Source organism: Bos indicus x Bos taurus, chromosome 4, assembly GCF_003369695.1.
Source record: "Bos indicus x Bos taurus breed Angus x Brahman F1 hybrid chromosome 4, Bos_hybrid_MaternalHap_v2.0, whole genome shotgun sequence".
Lineage (NCBI taxonomy): Eukaryota > Metazoa > Chordata > Mammalia > Artiodactyla > Bovidae > Bos > Bos indicus x Bos taurus.
The window spans coordinates 73,086,796-73,113,500 of record NC_040079.1 but is presented as its reverse complement, the minus strand read 5'-3'; the positions used below and the strand labels follow the sequence as shown (position 1 = coordinate 73,113,500).

The window sequence follows — 26,705 nt, the reverse complement described above, 5'->3', positions numbered from 1 at the left end:
GCTGGAAGGCAAGTGAGTCATGCTACTGTAAGAATCACCTTGCCTCCAGTTTCACAGGGTCTGTCAGCCCTACAATTCCACATGCTGTCATTACCCAACACTCGGTCATGACGCACCGTTTCTGAGGAGCCCTTGTTTACCTGGTTCTTTGCCTTTGGCAGGGCCAAGATTCTCATTTGCATTCAGTTTTAGGTTTTTATGTCATTTATTAATATTACCAGTAGGACAGAGTTTTTAAAAAGATTTATTATATTTGGTTCTAGAAATGATAGAAAATAAAAATTGATACCATAATGTCACACACCCTTGGAAAGGCATATTTATGCTTTTGTACCAGAGCACAGTTTGATGCATGGCCAGAACTGGAAAGACCTCCGCCATGGGTAACAAAGGGAAGCTGCTGATAGGAGGAGCCCTTATTAAGTTTGCAAAAGTTTTCTTCTCTATCATTTATTTTTGGGCAAATGTCAGTCCAGAGGGAAGAGTTAACATAAAAGGCACCTCAAGTAAAAAGTAGACCTTAACTGAAAATAGCTGCACATGTTTACATAAAGAAAAAAAGCCCTATTGATGCAACTCTCCTGCAAGGCAATGATAATAAATGCAAAAGCTATTGCAACCGGAAAGTCTATATACACTTAGTTGAACCTGGTTCATGGATAATAATAATCACTTTTGTGTTTATAAACCTGTGGATGTTTTACCACCATTAATATGAGCGTAAGTACTGTTATTTATATTTATAGGCTTTTTTTGAGGGGAGGGGTGTCACTAATTATTATCCATAGTCAATATTTGTTTCATTGCATTTTCTTTTAAAATGCATTGTTATGTATACATTCAGAGATGCATTAAAAATTCCTACTGCCCTTCAAGAATGTAGCAAAATGTAAAACTGCTACCTTAAACCAAATTTCTTTAAAATGATTATAAAGCCAATAAAAGCTGACATTTTGCTATGATTTAAGCACCTGAAATATATTCTAACCAATTTATATTCTCTGAACTAGAGTGAGGATCCTCACGATTTCTATATATGTACAAATACTGCAAATTAAGCTAATAAAAACTTGGAAAAATACAAATAGTCTTTTACTACAAAGATCCCAAATCTACACAGGGGCCTGCACTCAGAGGAAAATGAACAGGAAGCCAGCAAACACAAGTCTGCATTTTCTAATACGGGGACACAGGCCTCAGCGGAGCCAGGTGGTATTCAGCTGGGTCTGGTTCTTGATGCTGGTATCCATTTTAAGCACTTCGCGAATGGCCATGGTCGCGTAGGTAGAAGGAGGGAGAGAAAAATCCATCTTCAGAGCTCTGTATTTGCCTTCTGCCAGGCAAGAAAGGAGACAACAGACAGAAAAGTAAGGCAGCTGCAGACAGCCTGGTATGAGTCACGTAATCTCCATACAGAAAGAACTGTGGTCCTTTCCCCAGCCTGCTTCCCAGAGAAGGAGCATGGAAGAAAGGGATCTGTGAGTAAAGGATCCAGCTGACTCTCTACAGTAATTCTACCTGGACCCTTCCTAAAAAGGGTGGGTGACAGACGAGGAAACCCATGTACAATGTTTTCACCACACGGCGAAACTGGACAAAGAAAAGGCAACAAAAATTTGATGGTGAGAAGGCAGACAATGTCTTAGACTCTCTTGCTGGATTTTCACTCATCTTTGTTAACTCTCTATGGTGAGGGGAAGGATATTCAATCACATGACATTATAACCTTCTATAATGTTCATTCATTTTCAGTGCAAAACACTGCTTTAATCATTGACCTCCAGCTATAATCTTAAAACTAAAATGACAAAACACAAAATAGAAATCACAGAGTGGGTTGGGAGGTGGTCAGTGATGCTAAGTTTTTTAAAAATATGTTTCTGTATGAGAAAACACCTCCAAGTTGACATAGAACTGATGGCCAAGTAAACTTACCAGAAGCAAACACTGGTGGTGGTCTACCTTCCAGGTTGTCCACATCTGTGTTGAAGAGTGGAATTTTAGGATCATCATACGCAACAACTTCCCTTCAGAACACATAAAGGAAGAAAAATGTGAATGTGAATTTCTATAACAGGTACTAGGTTGCTCATCACCATTTGCTTAAGAAAAACACAGAGGCCCAGTGTGGATAATTCTAGGTGAGACTATTCAGTAACAGAATAAGGCTAGATTTTACATACAAATACTACACAGCAAAGTGAAAGATGATGGCAATCTATGTGAAAAACGAGAGATGTTTCCCCTAGGATGGAAATTCTGTTGTATGTGTTTGGTATGTAGTAAACTTCACTTGGCAGAGATGCAACTGAATTAATCACAGCGTTTACATTTTTTCTAGAGTGGTTATTACCACGAACAACACTGTGTCATTGTGAGAAAGTGCTCTCCAGAGTGGGCAAGAGCAAGGACAACTGTGCCAACCTCTTCCCGCAATCCAGAGAACAGGAGGGAGGAGGCCGAGGGGGAAGGGGAGACAGAGAGAAGGAAATGACAGAGTTTCCTGACAGTGGGCAACTGGTCCAGGCTTTAAGTTTTTAATTATCAAATACAGCTTTACATAGTACTAAGTATTAAGGTATTTTAAAATGGGTTCATACAAATGTCTTTTTCTCTTTAGAAACATGATATTGAAACAATTATAAGAGTGTGGAACTCAAAGCTAATTCTGAGTAAGAACTAGAAAATATCAAGTCTCTTTAGAAACGGAAAAAGTTCATTCTCGGCACATCTCTTCAATAATTTACCAACGTCAATAAGATGTAAACTTAGCCACTTGCACTATATTTGAATTCATTTATCTCCTGATAACTTTAAAAATACTGAATAGTAGTAGTTATGAGAATACTATTTAATAACAACAATAACACTCATATACCAGGCTGTAAGCACTGAAAAATATTTACGTGATGCAAAAGCTTAAAATCTCACAGTAATTCAGTTCTATTTCATTCAAGACTATTACTCACCAGCTGACATTCTGAGGACGAATAATGATCTTTCGGTAGGCCCCTGATAAGGAATAATCTCTAATTTTGTGTCTCATGTTGTCAATATCAAGATTGTCTGCTGTGAGCATTTCCCTGTAGGCTTCACTAACTAATAAAAAACACAAAAAAGTTATGTGGAATGCAGCATGTCAGCAAGCTATCTTGAGCTTGACTACAAAGAAGGTAACCAAAGTTCAGTTAGATCACCTTAACAAATTAGTCACATCAACTTATAATCCAACCTGTTCTCTGGAATTCCAATTTACTGCCTTACTAACTGGTACTAGGTGTGTCCACTTTAGGTCTGTTTCCAACTTGCAGATTCTCTCTCCCACCAGACACAGTATCTGGGTATAAGGTTCCCAAGCCAGGCACAAACGACCATTTCATCAGAAATTACTCAACTGCAACTTACATGTTCTCAGAGTTGGAAGAGATTATATGCAGAGCCTCAAACTCTTTCCAGAAGAAGGTAGTTATAAATAAATGTATAAAAATAAGAGACCTGGGAACACCATCTGGCTCACCCTCGAACCTGATGTAGAATCTTTTTTTATAACACCACAGAGAGACGGGCACCCAGCCTTTGCTTGCACGTTGCCATCCACAGGGAGCTATTACCTCGTGAAGCATGCAATTGTTGGAAAGATCTTCCTTTGCCAAGCTGAAATACTCTTTGTGTGACTTCTGTTGTCTGCTTTTGGACATAGATTAATTGCTCCCTTCCACATGTGTTCATTAAGTACTGGGACTTTAAGCCATTTCTTCTCTAGACCAACATGTTCCCCCAAATGTTCTGTAGTCCCCACAGAGTCCTAATCTGCCTTGGGTAACAGGCTTATGTTGTATGTAACACTGGATAGCTTCTATGAACACTACCACCAAAGTAGCCTTTTCCATCTATACATTTGATCTTTGAACATAAATGTGAGAATTTACATTTAATTGTATTAAATGCCCTCTGTGGTACTTTAAATACCTTTTTAATACTTACTTTTCATATAATTAACTGTTTTGGGTAATACTACTTGCAAACATGCTAATCAGATTTCTTATTCAAGTCATTTGTAAAAAAAATGTCAGGTAGACCAGGGTCAAGGAAAGACCTCACAACCCACTTATGAGGACAGCTGGGATCTCTGATTGAGCGCCGCTGACATCAACAGCCTATGTCATGAATCCACATGCCTGGACCACCACCCAGCCAGTCTGTGAGCCCCTGCCCTGGCCACAAAGTCTCCACTAGAGGCTCTGTCAGAGGCTGTGCTGAGTAAGTGATACTGCCTAACCCAACGTTTCTGACCTCAAGAGGTACCAGAAAGAAGAAAAGAATGTATTCTTTTTCTCTCTTGGAAAGAGGGCAAATGTGGCTCTGAGCACCTCAGTGCCTGCCTTCTCCAGCTCCTGGGTTCCCCACCGGGCCACTCCCGCCATCCATACAGCACAGGTAAGCCACGCTCCTCAGGCATGCACCTCCCTTCCTCATTCTCCCGCTCTTCTCTAATCCTTCTCCCTCCATGAGGCCAATTTCACACAGCAATGTGATTAAGTCAACATGTAAATGGAGGATAACCACTCAACTCTTTCCTAAGTATTTACCTTATAAAAGAAGGGTGCTAATCCTAAGCATTCTGTAACTTCAAGGAATATAACATCAATAAGTAAACTAATTCTGCCCTCTCAAGAGAAAAGATTTTTAACAGGAAAACACCTCCTACAGACCAGCCCGGGCGAAGAGTAAACTTTCAGGGTCAGTTTCACCAAGCTGGTCCCACACTCAGGGCTGCTTCCTTTTTTTCAAGTTCTGAATCCTTGAACAACCATCCTCCCCCCGCCACCCTCCAACAATGGCATCCATGAAGGTACAAAAGTAATTTTCAACAGCCTCTGGGCCATGGGAAATAAGGGTAGGGAATTTCTAGTTGATAAACTTTCTAAGCTTCTGGAAATTTCTAAGTTTCCAGTTTATAAACTTCTGAGTCCAATGAACAGATATTACTTATATGGTTAAAAAAAAAAAAAAAAAAGCTTTTAAAAAAGCAATGTTAAAGTAGAATTGGGGCTTCCCTAGCAACTCAGTCCATAAAGAATCTGCCTGCAATGCAGGAGACCCAGGTTTGATTCCTGGGTCGGGAGGATCCCTGGGAGAAGGAAATGGCAACCCACTCCAGTATTCTTGCCTGGAGAATCCCATGGACGGAGGAGCCTGGCGAGCTACAGTCCATGGGGTTGTAAAGAGTTAGATACTACTTAGCAACTAAACCACCACAAAGTAGAATTATTCAATCACTTCCTCAGTGACGCTTTCCAAATTCTTCCATCATTAGTAAGAGTTAGCAAATTTCAGAAATTTAAATAACAGTGCCAACAGTAACAGCAACAACAATAATAATACCAACACTATCACTACCACCACAATCTCCACGATCTGGTTTCTTGATTTAAATCATCCATCTGAATGCATCCATACGAGGGAGACTTTTACAAGTAAACATGGCTTACATATATTTGAAATCTAAACATTTTTTTTCAAGTCTGATGGAAATTAATACTGATTTTCTTTTCCTCTCTCTGTACTCTTGGGTGCCAGTGGCTTAAATATGTTAGACTTTAACTATTTTCCCCACACAGGGAACTTACTTTTATGCTTGGGGTAGATAACATCAAAACCAGGCAAAGGCATTACCACATCATGGATGGAGTAATTATTAACATCATCTTCCTCAATAAAGGTGGCTGTGGCTGAAAATACATCAATGAATAAATTAAGAATATGGGCAGGATTTTCATGAGCCCAATCTGCTAAAATTACATACATCTAAGCAATAAGAAATGCAAGCTGATACAGGTTCAGTGGCTTAAAGAAATTAATTTGGAATATATGCTTTCTGTCTTTTCTATTTATCTATTTAAGAAACAGATATGGATTTAGAAAAAGCAGAAAACTTAAACTATTTCTCAGCTGCAACTTCATGTTTTAGGAATCCTTTTAGCTTTTTCCTCAAATAATACTACAAAACACAATCTTGAAAGCTATCACAAATGAGTGCATTTTGCTAGAAGAATAACTATGGGAAAAAAGACAACCCAGTCAGTATTTAGAGGATGAAATGTGGTGGCACAGGGGACATTAAAACCCACGAGATGTGACCAATACTGGATAAGGAAAAATTAAATCAGGAAAAGATTAATTAAAATTTCTGTACAAATTATAAGCTCTAGCGGATTTACTGGGCACACCTACAGATGAGCAGGCTCTGTCCCCAGACAGTTTCAGGGCAGACTACACCAGGAGAACATGGACTTTGGAAATGTTCAGACTTAGTTCAATTTCTCTTTTTTTTAAAACCAGCTGTGGAACCTTAGGGTGAGTGACTGAACCTCGTCTGAAAAACAGCATACTTCACAGTAATCCTGTGAGCTTTAAAGTAAAGGGCTTACTTAGAAGGCCTGGCACACAGTACGGGTCGTAGCAGATGGGGCTGTCTGCACATTTTATGAACACGTCAGGCAGTGAGTATGCACATCACAGCCCCCAAGCAAAGGGAGCTCCAGTCTTGTGTTGACTAAAAGAAACTCTTCAAGGCTGACCTAGAACAGCAGGGAGGCTGAAGTACATTCAGAGGGGTAGAGAAGTATTTGACAGACCCAGGTTAGGATCTGGAAAGGGATTTTAGGCAACACTTATTCCAAATCTTATCCTAGTTAAGACAATGGAGACTAAGGTGCATATTTTCAACTCAGAAGCATTTTTCTTTAAAGATAACAGATCCAAACCAGTCAGTCTGAGCTTATACTGTCCTTTCATCTCAAGCTTACCAGACACAAGCTCTCTATCTTAACCAGAAGCCAGGCTGGATGTTCAGCACTAGTGTCAAACAACTGACCCCAAGGTGGGCTGAGTAAGGATGGTATCTGCCTTTTACCTCCTTTAAGAACAAGGTCGCCGGGCACAGGCTTCAGCCCGTACTCGTCAATCCTCTTGCTCACCATGTTGTTCCACACGTAGCTCTGATAGCTGTGAATGTACATTAAGCGATTATTTCTTGGTATCTGAGGGGAGGAAAAAAAACAAGCAAGAGAAAAAAAAATTCTGAATACTGAAGAACTGTACTTGCCAAGACATCCCATTTGTTAAGTGGCGCACTTCTATAAGAAACTCCTAACTTCCATCTCCCATTTTTTTAAGAGCTTACAGAAACAGTGACTGATACCAATTTCAGAGGCGGAACCCCTCAGGCTGCAAGGTATTCACAGTCAGCAGCAGCTCCCGTTTCGTACCCACACAGTGCAGACATGAATGTGAAGAAAACAAGTGCTTTGGAATTCATACTCTACATCAGCGGTTCCCAACTTTTTTGGCACCAGCGACTGGTTTGGTGAAAGACAATTTTTCCACGGACACAGAGGGTGGGGAGGGGTGGGATGATCCAAGTGCATTATGCTTACTAAGCCATCATGGATCTGACAGGAGGTGGAGCTCAGGCAACAATGCCAGAGATGGCGGGTGGCTGTAAATACAAATGAAGCATCTCTCACTCACTCACTGCTCACCTCCTGCTGTGCAGCCTGGCTCCTAACAGGCCACGGACGGGTGTCAGTGCGTGGCCCAGGGGCTGGGGACCCCTGCACTAAATTAAAGACACAGACTTCAAACTCAAGGAACTTACACATCAATCATAGAGCTAAGTGTTTTCTAACTGTACAGAAGGCAAAAGCCTATATGACTGATTGACCACTAATTTCCTCGAACAGGAATCCTGATTTTTGGGGGGTACATCTGGGGAACAACAAGCAAGACTTAACAATTAAAAGTTAAACTTTTAGTCTATTGGGATTATGGTATCCAAACACAAATATAGGCTATACTCACCAAAATGGCACCCAGAGAAACCACACTAAAATGTAGTCAATTAGACCACTTACTGTGTAACCCTCTCACTGAGGCAGGTTACATTCTGATGCTGGAAAGTGACCAAGAAATGACCTCTATGATGGGTTCTGATTTCTCAAATACCAAGACATTAATACTTCATATTAATACTTCATTTAAATCAAACTTCCTCATAGCTACTATTTCCCACGCAGATGCTTTTTTCAAGCCCTCCGTGTTAATCATCACCGCTCCACTGTCTGCACCCGTCGCCCTCCCCGGTCACCATCCAGGGTCTAAACAGGGATCACTCAGGTAGCACCGCTCTCAGAGATCACCAAGGGAGCCTTATTTACCTTCTGTTCTTTCGAAATTTAGTAAAATTTAAAGATAAAAATTTCAAAGCATTAAGCGACCTTGAGTCAGGGCCTGACTTCACAAATTGCACTCACTATGCCAAATGCAGAGACTATATTCTTCATTCCGTATTTTGAAAGTCCTCGGAGAAGCTGCCCTTCCACACACCTTTTGACAGGTAGTTTTCGGAGGGCAGCGGCTGGGTCTTTGGTCTTCGCCCATTCTTCCCTGCATTTAACCAAGTACCCCTTTTCAGCTGGAGTGGGGGAGAAAAAAAGCTGTGATTAAACAGTTTATCCAAAAGACAGACTTTCATAACTTAAAACATTTCCCAGAGAAGACAAAATTAGGAACTGCTATTTGGGACAGAGGTACTCGGAAGAGCTTCTGCTCACCTGAGAGCAATAATCAGAAATGAAAAGACAGGAAAGGCAGAGAGCTTACAGAACTAGATGGCTTTCATGCTACCATCTCAGGACTTAAAGCCAACCACTGAGGACTGCCAAGCCGACTCAACATCAGACAAAACCTAAGCAGCCCTTTCTTCCTTCCCTCTCTTTTTCTACTGTATTGTTGAATGTAATGGGTTACTTTCCATACAATTAGACCACCTTATCTCTTTTTAATGTGCAAATGAATAATCATCCACAGTGGACATAATTATTTTGGTGATTTATAACATGATACTTAAATCCTTTTTCAATACAGTATGACATTAGAATTTCTAATGAACTCTTCAAACAAAAATTCTCAGTCTGCTTTCTCCAAGTTTTTACATTATATTACACTATGTTTTTATAACAAATTAACCACCAGTGAAATCTGTTTGGATTCCTATATGTTCAGAGATTTTGTAGTGCACAAAGAAATGAATGTATTCATTTATGAGTTAATAAATTAGATGAGCTTGAGCTAAAGAGCTGAAAATAAAAGATAAATTATAAGTCTTTAATATATACATAAGACTTGTACAAAAATAAAGATGCAAAAATTTTGAAATAATGATGGTAATTTGTACCTATACTTTTATTCAAAGCAATTTCATGAATATCAAGTCATATATTCCTTTTTTTTTTTCCTTAAGATTATTTTTATTCTCACCTCCAGAACGGGGTTTCAATATTAAATCCATGACTTCAGCCCAGGAATTTTGCAGTATAGCTCTAAAATTAAACAGCATTTATTTTACTTAATTTTGTATTAAGATGAGTTTTATCTGCCCAAATTTGTAGAGTGAACAAATCATGTTAACTTTATATATTTTATTAAACGTAAAAGCAGAAAAACTAATATTGATATAATACAAGTAAATGTCAAAAGAACTAAAAAGAGAAGAAAATTAAGAATATAACATTTATATCATTTACTATCATCTCATTTTTAAAATGCTATACATTTTTAATATATCTCATTTTTAAAATACTACCAGGTCATGCTTTAAGCTGTTTACATGCTTTATCTATATAAATCAGTCTTTACATGCCAATATTTATTTGAAACTTTCAAAAAATTTCTCCATTCTATTAAAAAATTCTTGCCTAGGTAAAGAGAATAAATACAATTTATCTTTCTGCATTATAATTTTCACCAAAACGGAAGTATCTTTACTTTTGCTGATTATAAGTTATACATGTTTCTATAAAATTAAACAGTACAGAAGAAAGGAGGTTACCTGGTATCTAACCTGTAAAAAACAAACACTGTTAACACTTCAGAGTATAGATTTCAAGACCTGCTTGATCTTTACGTGTACGCTATTTTTCCTTTTACTTTTATTATACTATCTTTTGCCACACAAAGGATATATTTCGTGTATCATATCTGAACACTTTTTCCTCATTAAGATTTCTGGACTTGGAGTCAGAAAGCCCTTCCCTACCACCAGAAAACAGAAATCCCTCCTATTAATTTTTCTGTTTTTTCTAAACTAGGGTTTTTATTTTTCACATTTAAATTAATCCATATGAGATATTTGTGTTTTATGTAAAATGCTACTGTATACACTAATGAGATCACATATTTAACCTACTAGTTAACTAACTAGTAGTTAACTAATCTACTAACTAGTTAGTAGATTTTTAACCTACTAGTGCAAGGAATTATTCTAAAAGACATCCCACCGCTGGCCATTCTTGAAGTCCTGGAACAAACCATGCTGCAACAGTCTTTAAACACCCTCCTGAGTAAAACATTATTCAGCTGGCCTAGGCCTTCAGTAATATTTGCAAAAAGAGCACAGTGCTAATTCAGGACTAGGTGGTAATGCACCAAATACCATGAAAAAAAAAACTTCTGTGTGCAAAAACCTTTGTTCTCTGGCTGGCCACTTGATTTTGTAAACAGTTCTACGGAAAACCAGCCGTGCTCATTAACATATGTGCTGTCTCCGGTTGCTTTCACCCTGTAACAACAGTGCTGAGGTGCTGCCGGACACACTCTGCGGCCCACAAAGTTAACTATTTATGACCTGACCCTCTACAGAAAAAGTGTGCCAACACTTGGTATAATGTAAAGCTGCTTAACTACGAGACTTCTTACATTACTAGTATCTTTCCTTTTTTCACTTTGTTTTATAAACCGTGTAAAGTATATGTAGCATAAAATTTATCATTTGAACTATTTTTAAGTGGACAGTTCTGGGGCATTAAGTCCAGCCACACTGTCGTATAACCATCAGGACCATCTTCCTCCAGGGCTCTTCAATCTTCCATGACCAATTCAGGATTCAGTAGACAGGAACTCCTTCTTTCCCCTCCCCACAGCTCCTGGCAACCACCATTCTACTTTGTCTATGACTTGACTACTCTAGGAATCGCAGATAAGAGGAATTACATAGTGTTTGTCCTTTTGTGACTGGCTTATTTCGCTTAGCATAAAAGCCTTCAGGTTTATTCGTGCTGTAGCATGTGTCAAACTGCCTTCCTTTTTAAGGCTGCATCCCACTGCATCTATGGACATTCTGTTTATCGGTTCATCTGTTAATGGACACCTAGTTGGCTGCTTCTACCATTTGGCTATTGTGAACAATGCTCTTCTCAACATAGGTGTATAAATATCTGTTGAGTGTTTTTCTTTCTTTTGGGTATACATCCAGAAATGGAACTGCAGAATCATACAGTAGAAGCTCTGTGTTTTAATTTTTGGGGACTGTCCATATTTCTACAATGGCGGTTCCATTTTATATTTTCATCTGCAGTGTGCAACGGCTGCAATTTCTCCACACCCAACACTTATTTTCTTTTCCTTTTTGTTCTTTTTTTAAATAACAGCCATGCTAATGGGTACAAAGTCATATCCTACTGTGGTTTTGATGTACATTTCCCTAATAATTAGTGGTACTGAACATCTTTTCAGGTGTTTATTAGTCGCCTGTGTATCTTCTTTGGGGAACAGTCAAGTTCTTTGCCCATTTTTAAATTAGGTTTTTTTGTTGTTATTGAATCATATGAGTGGTTTTTGTTTTATTTTATTTTTTGCCACTCCATGTGGAGTGTGGGATCTTAGTTCCCTAACCAGGGATTGAACCTGGGGCCCTTGGCAGTGAAGCACAGAGTTCTAACCACTGGACTGCCAAAGAATTTCCCCCTTTTGCCTGAGCTCTTACCCTCACAACACAGCCTCAGAGAGGCAGAGGAAATACTACATGATATTTTCATTTTGTGCTCTTAAGGATGCGTGAACAAATACAACTGCATAGAGTCAGCTGCTGAAATCATGGACTGAAGTTGAGAAGACCCCTCTCCTCTCAGGACTGCACTGACAAACCAGTGAGCTCGAGCTGCCTCCCGAATTTCACCTTTGCTAAAGCAAAGAATTTGAAGTGCCAGGAAGAACATGAACTAAATAATCTCTCAGATCACTTCCAACTCAAGCTTCCCAATCCTAACTGCCATGTGAATAATCATTTAGGTAACACAGCATGTGCCGGACAGCAGGACAGTGTAAGCAAGCTTATAAACCGAGTCTTTACTGATGGGATTTCCACCCCAGCTCACCTAGAGGGGTTTCCTATTAAATTCACAAAGCTGATGAGAGAGTTCTTAAAATAAATTTTCTGTGCTAACTGCATCCTACACCACTTTCTTTAAAGGGTGAGGGAAGGGCAGGTGCCAGTTTAAGAAATTAGGGAGCACCTGTTAACAGAGACCATAAACTACACATCTCCTTCAGGCTACTCTGGGGCTGAGTTACCCAACCGCTACTGCTGGGTCACTTACTGAGCCAAGATTTATCTGTGTAAAAGAAAACAGAATCCCTGGATGGGCTATTAGGTGGGAGAGGAAAACTGACTCATCAGGTTAAAGCTCTCTGAACCCTGACTTACTTTTTCACCTTGTACAGGAACTATCATAAAACAGAACAAAACTTAGAAGGAGGCTGTGGCTCAGTTGGTCATCTAAAAGGATTCGTTTGGCCAAGTTTTCCAGGAAATCTAGAAATAACTAAAAACACCACTGATTAAAAAAAAAATCCTGCTTCTTTTTTTTTTTAGTGACTGAGTTCTTTCAGACAAAAGTTAAGAAATTAAATACAAACCTTCCAACTTGATATGTGGGGACAGCTGTGGTTCCGAACCTTTGCATTCCATAGTAGTTGATAAACCCAATCTCCTTGAGAGAGTTCATGGCTTGTTCCACTTGGTTGTCAGTTCCTGTTATATTTCTGGGTGGGGGGGCCAAATGACCCAGAGAAAAAAATGTACAGGCAAACACACTCAGGGATGCAAATCATAAGTGACATGGATTGGCTCCTGTGCTTTTCGCTTGTTCCGTGAAGCTTTCTCTCTACCTCCCAAGGACTTTGTCTTTTTAAAAACTGTGAAGTGTACACAACACAAACTTTACCATTTTAGCCATTGCTAAGTATGCAATATGGTAGCATTAAGTACATTCCCAGTGTTGTGCAGCCTCGACCACTATATACTTCCTGAACTGTTTCATCTTCTCAAATTGAAACTCCAGTTACTGAACAGTAACTCATCTCCCCACCTTACACCCCAGGTAACCTTTATTCTACTTTTTTGTGCTATGAATCTGCCTATTCTAGGTAGGTGGAAGCGTAAGCTGTCTTTTGCATTTCAAGGAGACGGCCTCATTCCAAAGGTGGCGCTGAATGAGCAGAGGGGTGGCTGTATTGGTACAAACACTACAGCTGGGTTTGCTCTCCCAGCTCCATCGGACCCCACCTCGCCTTCCTGGGCCGCCAAGACCATTGGTGCCAGCTCACTGGAATTAACAACCATTCTGAAGAGACCCGAGGTGACCCAAGAAGATCCTCCCTGGTCTGCACTCCCCACCACAGCTCTTTACCTGAGGACAACTGTGAAGTGATTTCCTTGAAGCTCTCCCAATTTCAGAGGGTTTTTCTGATAGCTGAAATTCCCCAGCTTAAAGTTCATCAAGCACTTGTTCAAGTGGGCAAGTCTTTGTGCAGTTATTCTAAAAAATACAAAATGTAAAAGGAGCAGAAAGATGGTCATGACATGTTGCCTGGCTAATGATCTAAGACAGTTCAGGACAGAAAATGGCAGCTTAAAATGAGACTAGAAGCTGTGAAGACAGAAATGAGAGGCACCAAGGCCAGTGGGGTAAGCCGATCTTTCATTCGCCTCTGGAATGTTCCTCCAGCCTGAGGACACCTGTTCCTACTGGAATGATGTAACCTGGGCCATTGTTATATTCTTAAGAGTCTCATGTTACTTGTATACTGATAATGGAACAATTCTGTTTGAAATTTTCTACTTTTTGTGAGGGGAGAAGGGTGAGAAAGGGAGCAGAGAGCAATTCCTACAGGTAAAAAAGTTCTTACGAAGCATTAAAAAAGAATCATATTTTCATTTTCGTCCGTCAGAAAAATATTGTAATCACACTACAGAAAACTTGAAAAAGTACAGAAATACAGAAGAAAGTAAAACTTAGTCTCATCAGCTAAAAAAAAAATGTTAGTATCTAACTTTGAATTTCCTCCTAGTCTTTTTTCTTAAACACACATCAGATATATGTATATGATCTTTACCTGACTACATATATTTAGTCAGAATCCTATTACCATAATCTATACTTTCCTGCTATTATTTAAAAGGTATAAAGTTTTCATGAAAAACTCACTAACTTCTTTAACAGCAATACACATAAAAAAAGAAGTCAGTTTAGTTCAGTCGTGTCTGACTCTCCGAGACCCCATGAATCGCAGCACACCAGGCCTCCCTGTCCATCACCAACTCCCAGAGTTCACTCAGACTCACGTCCATCCAGTCGGTGATGCCATCCAGCCATCTCATCCTCTGTTGTCCCCTTCTCCTCCTGCCCCCAATCCCTCCCAGCATCAGAGTCTTTTCCAATGAGTCAATTCTTCTCATGAGGTGGCCAAAGTACTGGAGTTTCAGCTTTAGCATCATTCCTTCCAAAGAACACCCAGGACTGATCTCCTTCAGAATGGACTGGTTGGATCTCCCTGCAGTCCAAGGGACTCTCAAGAGTCTTCTCCAACACCACAGTTCAAAAGCATCAATTCTTTGGCGCTCAGCCTTCTTCACAGTCCAACTCTCACATCCATATACGACCACTGGAAAAACCACAGCCTTGACTAGCCGGACCTTTGTTGGCAAAGTAATGTCTCTGCTTTTCAATATGTTATCTAGGTTGGTCATAACTTTCCTTCTTTTAATTTCATGGCTGCAATCACCATCTGCAGTGATTTTGGAGCCCCCCAAAATAAAGTCTGACACTGTTTCCACTGTTTCCCCATCTATTTCCCATGAAGTGATGGGACCAGATGCCATGATCTTCATTTTCTGAGTGTTAAGTTTAAGCCAACTTTTTCACTCTCCTCTTTCACCTTCATCAAGAGGCTTTTGAGTTCCTCTTCACTTTCTGCCATAAGGGTGGTGTCATCTGCAGATCTGAGGTTATTGATATTTCTCCTGGCAATCTTGATTCCAGCTTGTGCTTCTTCCAGCCCAGTGTTTCTCATGATGTACTCTGCATATAAGTTAAGTAAGCAGGGTGACAATATACAGCCTTGACGTACTCCTTTTCCTATTTGGAACCAGTCTGTTGTTTCATGTCCAGTTCTAACTGTTGCTTCCTGACCTGCATACAAATTTCTCAAGAGGCAGGTCAGGTGGTCTGGTATTCCCATCTCTTTCAGAATTTTCCACAGTGGAAAAAAAGAAGTACAATACTAGAAAGCCTCTGCTGTATCTCTGTCCCTCAATACCCCGCTCCACTGGCAGCCAACATGAACAGTTTCTAGAAACACTTTCTGTACACGTAAGTGTTCCTATTATCTTCTCTCTCTTTGGAATTTCTCAGTAAGCTTCTAATATATGTTATATGGACAGATCTGCTTGACAGATTTTCACAAAGTGAACGCAATCATGTAACCAGCACCCAGATCCTCCCTTTTAAAAAACAATTTTTGTTACATTTACAAATTGTTTACTATCTTCCTTTATTCACGGAAAACTGGAAAACTGTGCATTAGAGACCTGCCTTACCCAGAGAGTCCGTTCAGAAGCTGCCTCGCTCTGTGTGCAGGCACAAAGGGTGGCTGCTGCACTGCCTGGATCTTTTCTCTGGCCTTCATCTGACCAGTCCCCTGGGATGGCCATTTAAATTGCTACCCATCTTCTGCTATTACTATAAAGTACTCTCTAACAAACATCCTCATACAGACTTCACTGTATGGTACACCTACATAGGTGAATGATTTAGATATGTTCATATCTAAGGAGAAGTGGCAGATTTTAAATTTTAACCCCTACTGTCCTCCAAAAAGGTTATACCAATCTACACTCCCATCATTAATATGTCAGTGCCTACTGTCTCATGCCCGTCTCCTCACCACAGCATGTTATAAACCTTTTTTAGCTCTGCCAGGCAAAATTTAAAATGCTATTTTCATTTTTACTTACCTGCTTCTTACTGTGAGAGAATCAAACATTTTTTTCATTATCTTGACTGTGGAGTACCTATTCTTCCCACTACCTTTTTCTATTGGATTGTTAATACTCTTCTGTTGCCATAGATTAAGGAAATCTACCCTTTACCACACAGTGAGAAAATATTATCTCCCATTTTGTAAGTTCACTTTATAATATTTTTATACTTTGGAAAACTTCCCAACTTAATGTTAAAAAAAACACTGGTAACATTGTAACGAAGTCTTATACTTTACACTCAGATTTACCAATTGCTAACATTTTCCCACTACACCTTACATGTATTTCTAGACATATGAACACCCCCATACCACACATACATGCACAGATACACACACACACACACATTCTGAGCCACATGAGAGTGAGCTGCAGCCTGGGGACATCTCACCCTTAAAGAGAGTGCAGTGTGTCTCCTAAGAACAGCAGTCTCCCAAGCTACTCACCACTGGTAACCCTCAGGGAGGCTACGGGAATTCAGTGCTACCGAAGAGCAGTCCAGATTCAAACTCACCCAATTCCCCCAATAACATTACTGAGATTTTTCTGTGTGTGTGCTTAGTCGCTCAGTCGTGTGCGACTCTTCGCAACCCCACGAACTGTAGCCCACCAGGCTCCTCTGTCCATGGAGATTTTCTAGGCAAGAATACAGGAGCAGGTGCCATGCCCTCCTCCTGTGGATCTTCCCAATCCAGGGATCGAACCCAGGTCTCCCACATCGCAGGCAGATTCTTTACAGTCTGAACTACCAGGGATTTTTAATGCTACTTAACTTCAGGATCTAATCAAAGACCAGGACAATCATTATTTCCTCAACAGTAAGACTCCCATAGGTTATGCTGAAAATCTTACTGTGAGGAAACAATGACTCACCTGGTTCTTGATTAGATCCTGAAGTTAAGGAGCTTAAAAAAAACCTAAGTGATATTACTGAGAGGAATTGGGTGAGTTTCGATGTGGACTGCTCCTCAGTAGCACTAAATATTCACTGGAAGGACTGATGCTGAAGCTGGAGTGCCAATACTTTGGTTACCTAATGTGAAGAGCCGACTCACTGGAAAAGACCCCGATGCTAGGAAAGATTGAGGGCAAAAGGAAAAGGGGCAGCACAGGAGAAGATAGCTAGATAGCATCACCAACTCAAATGGACAAGAATTTGCACAAACTCTGGGAGACAGTGAAGGACAGAGGAGCCTGGGATGCTGAAGTCTGTGGGGTCACAAAGAGTTGGACACAACTTAGTGTCTGAATGACATGACACTCATGTCTGAGTGACTGAGCAACAACAAAAAAACTCCCACATTTTGGTGGGAGTGTCATGCAGGTGATGCTGTGGCCTTTTCAGTGAATCACAGCAAAATGGTACCTTTCTCTCCTTTTCCTTTTTAAATTTTTAACCTGTGGGGTGCCATTTTAAAAATTCTGTGCCTATCCTGTTTCCCCACTGTCTTTCATCCAGCTGTTTCAGTGCCTAAGGATAGCTGCTGGCAGGCGCAAATATTACTGTGCTGACTGTGAAAGAGTGTTTTTAACCGCCCCCCCATTCCTCCTGTATCAGCTGACATTCTACAAACAAGGACTAGACAGTAAAATCTTAATTGAGAGTTTTTAAAATAGCTCTGGGATTAAAGGTTTACTTAGAAAGGGTGTCCCTCGTTGGAGATTATTTTTTTAAACAGTATCCCCAGGTATAAGTAGAGTGCCTTTTTTTTTTTAACTTTTTATTTTGTATGGAGTATAGCCGATTAACAAACAATGTAGTACTTTTACACTTGTTCAGTTGCTGTTTTAGAGTAAAAAGGATACTTTTTCTTCTGTTTCATTTGGCTTACAGTAGTGATGTGTCTCATTTACAGCAGGGCTGGCCTCCATGCAATCATTAATACACTAATCTTCACTACTGGTCTTTTACAAAAGTTTACACTGGCTGCAGCAAAAAAGGAAAGAAGTCCGGCCACTGGGGTTCCAGGGCTTTGACTGGGAGTTTCTGTTTACTCTCCCTAGTCAACTGCTGATGCCAAAAGTGGCTCATTTAGAAAGGAGGGGGATGAGGTCATGCTCTCTCCCCTGGCTTTAAATTATGGACTCTTTTCATCCTAGGCAACAAGGAGACTAAGGAAAGAAGAGGGCAAAGTTTTTCACACACAAGCCAGTAACTGTCAGCTGCTGCTCAGTGGCTTTGGTTCTGCATTTTTAATTAATAGCATCACATGTTCCTTTTTGTTTTTGACTTTTTTTGTTTATTAAAGGTAGATTATGGAGTATAAACACTACATCAAAGATAGGCTACAAAAAATAAATATTCACAAATTCACTGGCTCAGAACATCTCTTCTCTGCTCATTTTAAATGCTACTTTGATTACACACTAACTGTGGACATATCTGGGTCTGTAATTATTCTACTTCTACCCATTTTTGTGTAAGTATCACACTGCTTTAACTACTATATTTCTATAATAGGTTTAAAATATACTGTGGCTAGACAATCACATGTAAAAAAATGAAATTAGAACATTTTCCAACATCATATACAAACATAAACTCAAAAAGGATTAAAAAGCTAAATTTAAGACCAGATACTATAAAACTCCTGGAGAAGGCAATGGCACCCCACTCCAGTACTCTTGCCTGGAAAATCCCATGGATGGAGGAGCCTAGTAGGCTGTAGTCCATGGGGTCGCTAAGAGACGGGCACGACTGAGCGACTTCACTTTCCCTTTTCACTTTCATGCACTGGAGAAGGAAATGGCAACCCACTCCAGTGTTCTTGCCTGGAGAATCCCAGGGACGGGGGAGCCTGGTGGGCTGCCGTCTCTGGGGTCACACAGAGTCGGACATGACTGAAGTGACTTAGCAGCAGCAGCTATAAAACTCCTAGAGGAAAACAGGCAGAACACAATTTGACAAAAATCACAGCATTATTTTCATATCTCTGTCTTCTAGAGTAATGGAAACAAAAGCAAAAATAAACAAATGGGATCTAATTAACCTTAAAAGCTTTTGCATAGCAAAGGAAACCATAAACAAAAAAACAATCTACAGACTGGGAAAAATATATCTGCAAATGATACAAGCAACGATAGTTTAATTGACAAAACATACAGTTTATACAGCTCATTATCAAAAAACAAACAGTCCAATCAAAAATGGGCAGAAAAAAATAAATAAATTTAAAAATGGGCAGAAGACCTAAACAGACATCTCTCCAAAAAGACATGCAGATGGCCAACAGGCACATGTAAAGATGCTCAATAATGCTAATTATTAGATAAATGCAAATCAAAATTACCGTAAGGTACCATCTCACACTGGTCAGAATGGCCATCATTAAAAAGCCTACAAATAGGGCTTCCCTGGTGGCTCAATGGTGAAGAATCCGCCTGTCAATGCAGGAGACATGGTTCGATTTCTGAGCCGCAACTCCTGAAGCCTGTGCACTCTACAGCCTGTGCACAGTGAGAAGGTCATGCACTGCAGCTAGAGAGTAGCCCTGCTCACTGCAACTAGAGAAGGGCTGCACAAAAACAAGTACCCAGCACAGTCAAATATACATTAAAAAAAAAAAAAAACACGAATAATAAGCATTGGAGATGGTGTGGAAAAAAGAGAACTCTGTACACTGTTGGTAGGAATGTAAATTGGCACCGCCACTATGGAGAACAGTAGGAAGATTCCTCAAAAACTAGTAACAGAGTTGCCACGTGATCCAGCAGTCCCACCCTTGGGCACACACCCAGAAGAGAGGAAAACCCTAATTCAAAAAGATACAGGCACCCCAGTGTTCATAGCAGCACTATTTACAGCACTAGTCAAGACATGGCAACAACCTAAATGTTCATCTAGAGATGAATGGCTTAAGAACATGTGGCATATATATACAATAGAATATCACCCAGCCATAGAAGAATGAAATAATGTCATCTGCAGCAACATGATGGACCCGGAGACGACTATCCTAAGGAAAGTAAGTCAAAGACAAATATATGATATCACTTACATGTGGTTTTAAAAAACAACTTATTTACAAAACAGAAACAGATGCACAGAGAAAACAAACGTATGGTTACCGAAGGGGAAAGACAGGAGGGAGGAATAAATTTGGAATGTGAGAATATATACACTACTATATATAAAATAAACAAGTATGTACTACATAGCACAGGGAACTGTATTCATTATCTTGTAAAAACCAATAATGGAAAAGAATCTAAAAAAGAATATGTTTATATTATACATACAACATATAACACAAGTATAAAATCGACTTTGTTGTTCATCTGAAACAATGTAAGTCAACTGTACTTCAATAAAAATAAGTAAATTACTCTAAAAAAAAAACAGGTGATAAGTGAAAGAAACTGATTATTATAAATCCAGAAACATCTTAGAGTGGAGAGTGTGGTAAAAATGTTTTAGTAATCTAAGTGTACAATTTACTCCAAAATCACCATGGGACTGTTTTAATAAAAATATTTTTAAATGATATATATACATATATATTTCATTATATATTTTGACACTAATCGCCCTTTATTAGTCATTTCTTCCAGATTTTTATGGTTAAATTTTATGGTTCTGATTCTTTCCCACATTACAATCAGCTTGATTAGTTTGAAACATTCTATTGGTATTTTCATTTAGTATCAGCATAAATGTACATATTTATTCATTAAAGAACATTTATATGTATCCAAGAACAGATTACAGCATTTGTTTACTCAAGTCCTTTTACACCTATCAATAGCATTTCAAAGTTTTCTTCACAGAGAGAGATCTTACACTTTACAAAAATTTTTGTTTCCAGGTATGTTCATTTCTTTACTTTCTTCTGTGTAAAAGAGTTTTTTCTGTTATAATTTCTAATCTGAATACTGATTTTTGTACATACTCTTTCCTATCTTGCATAACTTTCAGTCAACTCCTTGAATGGAAACAATCATACGTTAGTAACAAAACTGCAGTCTGGCCTCCTTCTAATTTTTACATCACTTTTTCCTAATTATTCTTTGTATTATAGAATGCCAAGAACAAAGATAAGTAGTAGTAACAGTGTGGTCATCTTCATTTTATTCTCAGTTTTAATAAAATGCTCTAATATTTCATGGGTAAACAAGATGTCTGGTTTTTCACTTGCACATTTTGCCATTTTAAAATATTTTCACATTTTCTTATGTTAGTATTCATCTTTCTCTACTTTAGCAAAGAGAGTTTTAAAAAATTAGAAATAATCTAATGGCAATGGCACCCCACTCCAGTACTCTTGCCTGGAAAATCCCATGGACGGAGGAGCCTGGTAGGCTGAAGTCCATGGGGTCGCTAGAGTCGGACACGACTGAGCAACTTCACTTTCACTTTTCTCTTTCATGCACTGGAGAAGGAAATGGCAACCCACTCCAGTGTTCTTGCCTGGAGAATCCCAGGGACGGGGGAGCCTGGTGGGCTGCTGTCTATGGGGTCGCACAGAGTCGGACACGACTGAAGTGACTTAGCATAGCATAGTAAAAAATAACTCATCAATTGTAATTTACTTAGTCATTCATTTTATTTAAGACTTTTCAATTTGGGTCACCTGAGTTGTTGACAATTTTTTAAAGCTACAAATAACGCTACACAGTACATCACTGTGCCTCAGCAAGTGGTTTTAACTTTTTTCTGAATTCAAGAGTCCTCTGAAGAGCTGAGAACTACCAGAACAAAGGGCGTCTGAGCTTCACTTTGTTGACTACACTTCTCTCTTTATGACTCTGGACTGCACGGTGTTTCTCAGAGTGGGCCCTTGAGCGCATTCCTATTGGCTCTTACTGCCAGGAGCCATGTTCCAGCTTTGGCAGGAAGTAACTACAGGGGTTGGGAAAGTCTGGATGTGGCTCCTGGGCCCTGGGCCTGCATGAGAGGCTATTCTGCCCTAAGTGCCTGGTCTTAAGACCCAGGCCCGTATTGAGACTCAGACCCTAATTACGGAAGCTGCCCCACAGGGGCCTGTGCAGCCTCCCAAGTCCCAACATTACATGAAAAATTATGGGGGAAATTTTATTCTACTTCTTCATTAAAAATACACTGTTACTGAGTTAAACTGTTTAAAATCCACCATATAATACCAGTCTGCCATTTCATCTCACAGAATTCTTATTTCCTTGCTGAAAATTTAGCCATATTCCCTGAAGGCAATCAATTTCTTGATGCATTATCAATCAACTTTTTTCCTGGTTCAATATGTGCAGAAGCAGCCTGACCAAATTTCTTAAGGAAAGAAGATGTGTCCCTGTCCACTAATAATTATAAAATGCAGGAAGCTAGCCAGAGAAGCAGGCAAACCTCACATTCCATTACCCTCTCTCCTGACCCTGAATGCCCTGTCCAACCCAAGTACCAAAAGGTGTGAAGTGCGTCTGTACCAGCTTGGGCCAGCTGCTCAGGGGAACCACGTCCTTGACTTTAGATATATGGAGATGACGGCAGACCCACAGGGCATCAATTAATCCAGAAACAGTATCCCAAAGAGTCCAGGAAGCAGAGGATCAGGATGAACAGTGGGAGGAAAGGGAGAACTGACCTCTTCGGTCAGTAACTCTTACTATAGAAATGGACAGGAAATTTAAGAGTCAAGAGGAAAGAAAGAATCAGATAGGCAGCTTGGCAGTTCTGGAAAGAGATTAGGGAGACTGCTTCCCAACAGCCATGAAAGACAGCTTTGTTCTTTTTTTTTTAATAAAGTTGAGCTAAAATGAACATAACAAAAACTTATCATTTTAAGCATTATAAAGTGTACAATTCCAGGGGTTTTAGTATAGTCACGATGTTGTGCAACTGTCACCATGATCTAATTCCAGAGTATTTCTATCACTCCCAAAAGAAACCATACACCATGAACCCCCTTCCCTTTCCCTGCAACTCCTAGCAACCACTAACCTACTTTGTCTTTACAGATCTCCCTATCCGGGACATTTCATACAAACATAATTATATAATTTGGTCCTTTGTACATGACACCCCTTAGTTTACATAATGTTTTTTAAGATTCATTCATGTTATAGTATATATCAGGGCTTCCCTGGTGGCTCAGTTGATCAAGAATCTGCCTGCAGTGCAGGAGACCTGGGTTAGATCCCTGGGTTGGGAAGATCCCCTAGAGAAGGAAATGGCAAACCACTTCAGTACCCTTGCCTGGAAAATCCCATGGACAGAGGAGCCTGGCAGGTTGCAGTCCATGAGGCAGCAAAGAGTTGGGCACCACTGAACAACTAACACATGTACTTCATTCTTTTTCATGGCTGAATCAAATTCTACAGTTGATTCTTGAACACAAAAACATGTATTTGTGAATCCCACTAGCATAGCAGAAAGCAAGAGAACACTCAGTTCTTGCTGGTGTGGGTGCTCCTTGAGAACTGATGGGATGAAGCTGACAATACCTTTCATGATACTGTTCACAGTTTTAATTTTGATGATCCTGGATCAAGCTCTTTGGTTGTAAATTCATAGCAATCCTGTGAGTAACTTGGGAATACCAAAATCTCACTTTTAGACACCAGGAGCCAACCTAAGCAGCATGTTGTACAAAATGCCTTTATTAACAAAGCAAGGGAAATACTGGCCCAGGCTCAGAAAGGAGACTGGCAGGAAGAGGCAGGAAGAGAAACAAATCATGCTGAATGAGGCTGTTCCTGCTTGAGATCCTGTGAAAACTACTAGGCGACTTTGGAGAGTTACATGAAGCTGAGAAACTGCTTATCCCAAACACTAATCAATTCAGCAGTAATTAAAATCCTTGCGTGGCAGAGTGGGTTTATCCTGTCCACCAGTTCTCACGGGAAAGGCCAATCCACTCAGCCCCACATATCCATTAAGCAAACGAAGGGTGTAGCCTGCATCCGTGAGATAAGTGCTATGTGCTTTCCAAAGGCTAACGTTTAGGTGTTTAATATGGTTTCTTACTAAGTCAACAGGAAGACGATAAAGGCAGCAAAGATCTATGAAGACAGAGTCGCAGTGTGATCAAGTATGACACCTGGTGGCTGACTAATGAAGAATACCTTCATTCTTCAAAGATGTCACATCATAAAATGCAATACAAAATAAGGAGATGCCCTGTTTTGACACTCAATATTAGTAAATATTTTTTTTTAAGATTAAAATGTGTCAGGAAGGATTCTGAAGAAGAATAAAGGTGATAAACTGGTACCACCTTTCTACAGGGCAATTAAACTCTGGGTCAAAAGCCTAACACCTAGAATTTCACATTCTACTCCAAGTTTATCTTTTGTGTGTTTTTTTTTTTTTGCTGTTTATCTTAATGAAGTTATCACAGATGTGTGCCAAGATTTAGCTACCAATATGTCCATCATGGAACTGCTTCTAATAGCAAGAAATGGAAAACCATGTAAAATTAAAAAACAGAGCAACAGCTCATAAATTAGGATACACTGGAAAAGACCCTGATGCTGGGAAAGATTGAGGGCAAGAGGAGAAGGGGGCGACAGAGGATGAGATGGTTGGACGGTATCACTGACTCAATGGGCATGAGTTTAAGCAAACTCAGGGAGACAGTGAAGGACAGGGAAGCCTGGTGTGCTGCAGATCATGGGGTTGCAAACAGTTGGACATGACTTAGCAACGGAAGAACAACAACATATATTTTACTATCTTTTGCTACATGCTAACAGGGAAAAATGTACATCATTTACTGTTTGCAATAAAAAACACACTTTATGTAAATATTTTAGTTTTAGGAAATAAACTAAAGAAAACTAAGGAAAAAAAACTCTTCCACAAAAAATACATCAAGCCGTGAACAAGGCAATCTCAAGAAGTACAACTGTGGTGGACACCAAAGAGAAGGCAAGAACCTTCTATGCCCCATATCCAGAGTATGGGAAAGGCTGACCCCTTGAGCCACTGCCAGTCCCCTGCTCTCAGGAGCTGCTGACCAGCCCATCACCCACACAGGCTATTCAAATCTTCCCACTCTTTTCAAGTTCCCTTTCCCACTCCCATCCCCTTCCACTCTCAGCAGATGACCCCACATTCCACGCATCTCAGGCACAAAGAGACCAGGGCAACAGGTGGGAGTGCCAGCATCTTCAGGCGTCACCTCCCGCTCTGCCCCAGACACGGCACCGCGCACACCACTGCTAGTGAAGTCGTATTGTAGACAGCAGATGTTCTTGACCTGCCTTTATGCCTTACCATGACCTCATGCCCAGGGTCCAAGGTCAAGGAAGAGAAGGGCTGGAAAATCCACTAGGATGCAATTGGGAACTCAATCCTGACACTATCTCAAATGAATCAGAAGGTAGGAGGGGAGCCAAACGGCAGGGGACTGGGAGGCGAAGAGGAGGTGCTACCTCAACTTCTTTATGAAAAGACAGCGGAATTACAAGCACATACATGCCTTAAAGTGGGGATAGCAAGCATAGATGACTTTAGAATTAACAAGTGGGTAAACTAAAATGCCAGACTGGATGAGTTACAAGCTGGAAACAAGATAGGCAGGAGAAACATCAACAACCTCAAATATGAGGATGATACCACTCTAATGGCAGAAAGCAAAGAGGAACTAAAGAGCCTCTTGCTGAGGGTGAAGGAGGAGAGCGAAAAAGCTGGCTTAAAACTAAATATTAAAAAAACTAAGATCATGCCATCTGGGCCCATCACTTCATGGCAAATAGAAGGGGAAAGGGCAGAAGTGAAAGTGACCGATTTCTTCTTCTTGGGCTCTAAAATCACTGTGGATGGTGACTGCAGCCATGAAATCAGAAGACTATTGCTTCTTGGCAGAAAAGCAATGACAAACCTAGATAGTGTGTTGAAAAGCAGAGACATTACTCTGCTGACAAAGGTCCGTACAGACAAGGGTTTGGTCTTCCCAGTGGTCACGTACGGTTGTGCGAGTAAAGGCACAGCAGTAAAGGCAGAACGCCAAAGAATTGATGCCTTCAAACTGTGGTGCTGGAGAATACTCCTGAAAATCCCTTGGACAGCAAGGAGATCAAACCAGTCAATCGATCCTAAAGGAAATCAACCTTGAAAACTCATAGGAAGGACTGATGCTGAAGCTGAAGCTCCAGTATTTTGGTCATCTGATGAGAACGGCCGACTCATTAGAAAAGTCCCTGATGCTGGGAAAGATTGAAGGCAGAAGGAGAAGAGAGCGTCGGAGGAGGAGATGGCTGAATGGCATCACTGATGCAATGGACAGGAACTAGGGAAAACTTCAGGAGATGGTGAGGGACGGGGAGGCCTGGGGTGCTGCAGTCCATGGGGTCACAAAGAGTCAGACAGGACTGGGTGCCTGAACAACAACAATAAACTGTACATATGCAAAATGTACACATCTTAACACGCGAATAAGCCTGTGAAACCATCACCGCACTCATGACAAGCACCTGCAACCCCCATTTCTTCCTGCCCCGTTACTTCTTCCCCCTACCAACCCCACCTCAGGGATGCGTAAGCATGGACACCTGAGCCTGTCTGACCGCCTGGCTTTCTAGAATCGAGGATGGACACCTGAGTCTGTCTGGCCACCCATCCTTCTAGAAT

The 26,705-nt window shown here is 40.3% G+C and overlaps 1 protein-coding gene across 4 annotated transcripts in view; it reads right to left on the bottom strand.

The window, feature by feature from the left end:
- Positions 1-226: 226 nt before the first annotated feature.
- The window catches only part of PUS7 (pseudouridine synthase 7), a 53,677-nt gene continuing 27,198 nt past the window's right edge, over positions 227-26,705 (bottom strand). For 3 of the 4 annotated variants that reach the window (XM_027539700.1, XM_027539701.1, XM_027539703.1), the window contains 9 exons: positions 13,530-13,658; positions 12,757-12,882; positions 9,322-9,383; positions 8,316-8,476; positions 6,917-7,043; positions 5,631-5,732; positions 2,970-3,099; positions 1,936-2,027; positions 227-1,333 (listed from right to left, as the gene is read on the bottom strand). In XM_027539700.1, the coding sequence (XP_027395501.1) occupies positions 1,197-1,333; positions 1,936-2,027; positions 2,970-3,099; positions 5,631-5,732; positions 6,917-7,043; positions 8,316-8,476; positions 9,322-9,383; positions 12,757-12,882; positions 13,530-13,658 (1,066 nt within the window). In that variant the 3' untranslated portion in view covers positions 227-1,196. The remainder of the gene's footprint in view (positions 1,334-1,935; positions 2,028-2,969; positions 3,100-5,630; positions 5,733-6,916; positions 7,044-8,315; positions 8,477-9,321; positions 9,384-12,756; positions 12,883-13,529; positions 13,659-26,705) is intronic. The other variant, XM_027539702.1, reaches the window with a different exon arrangement.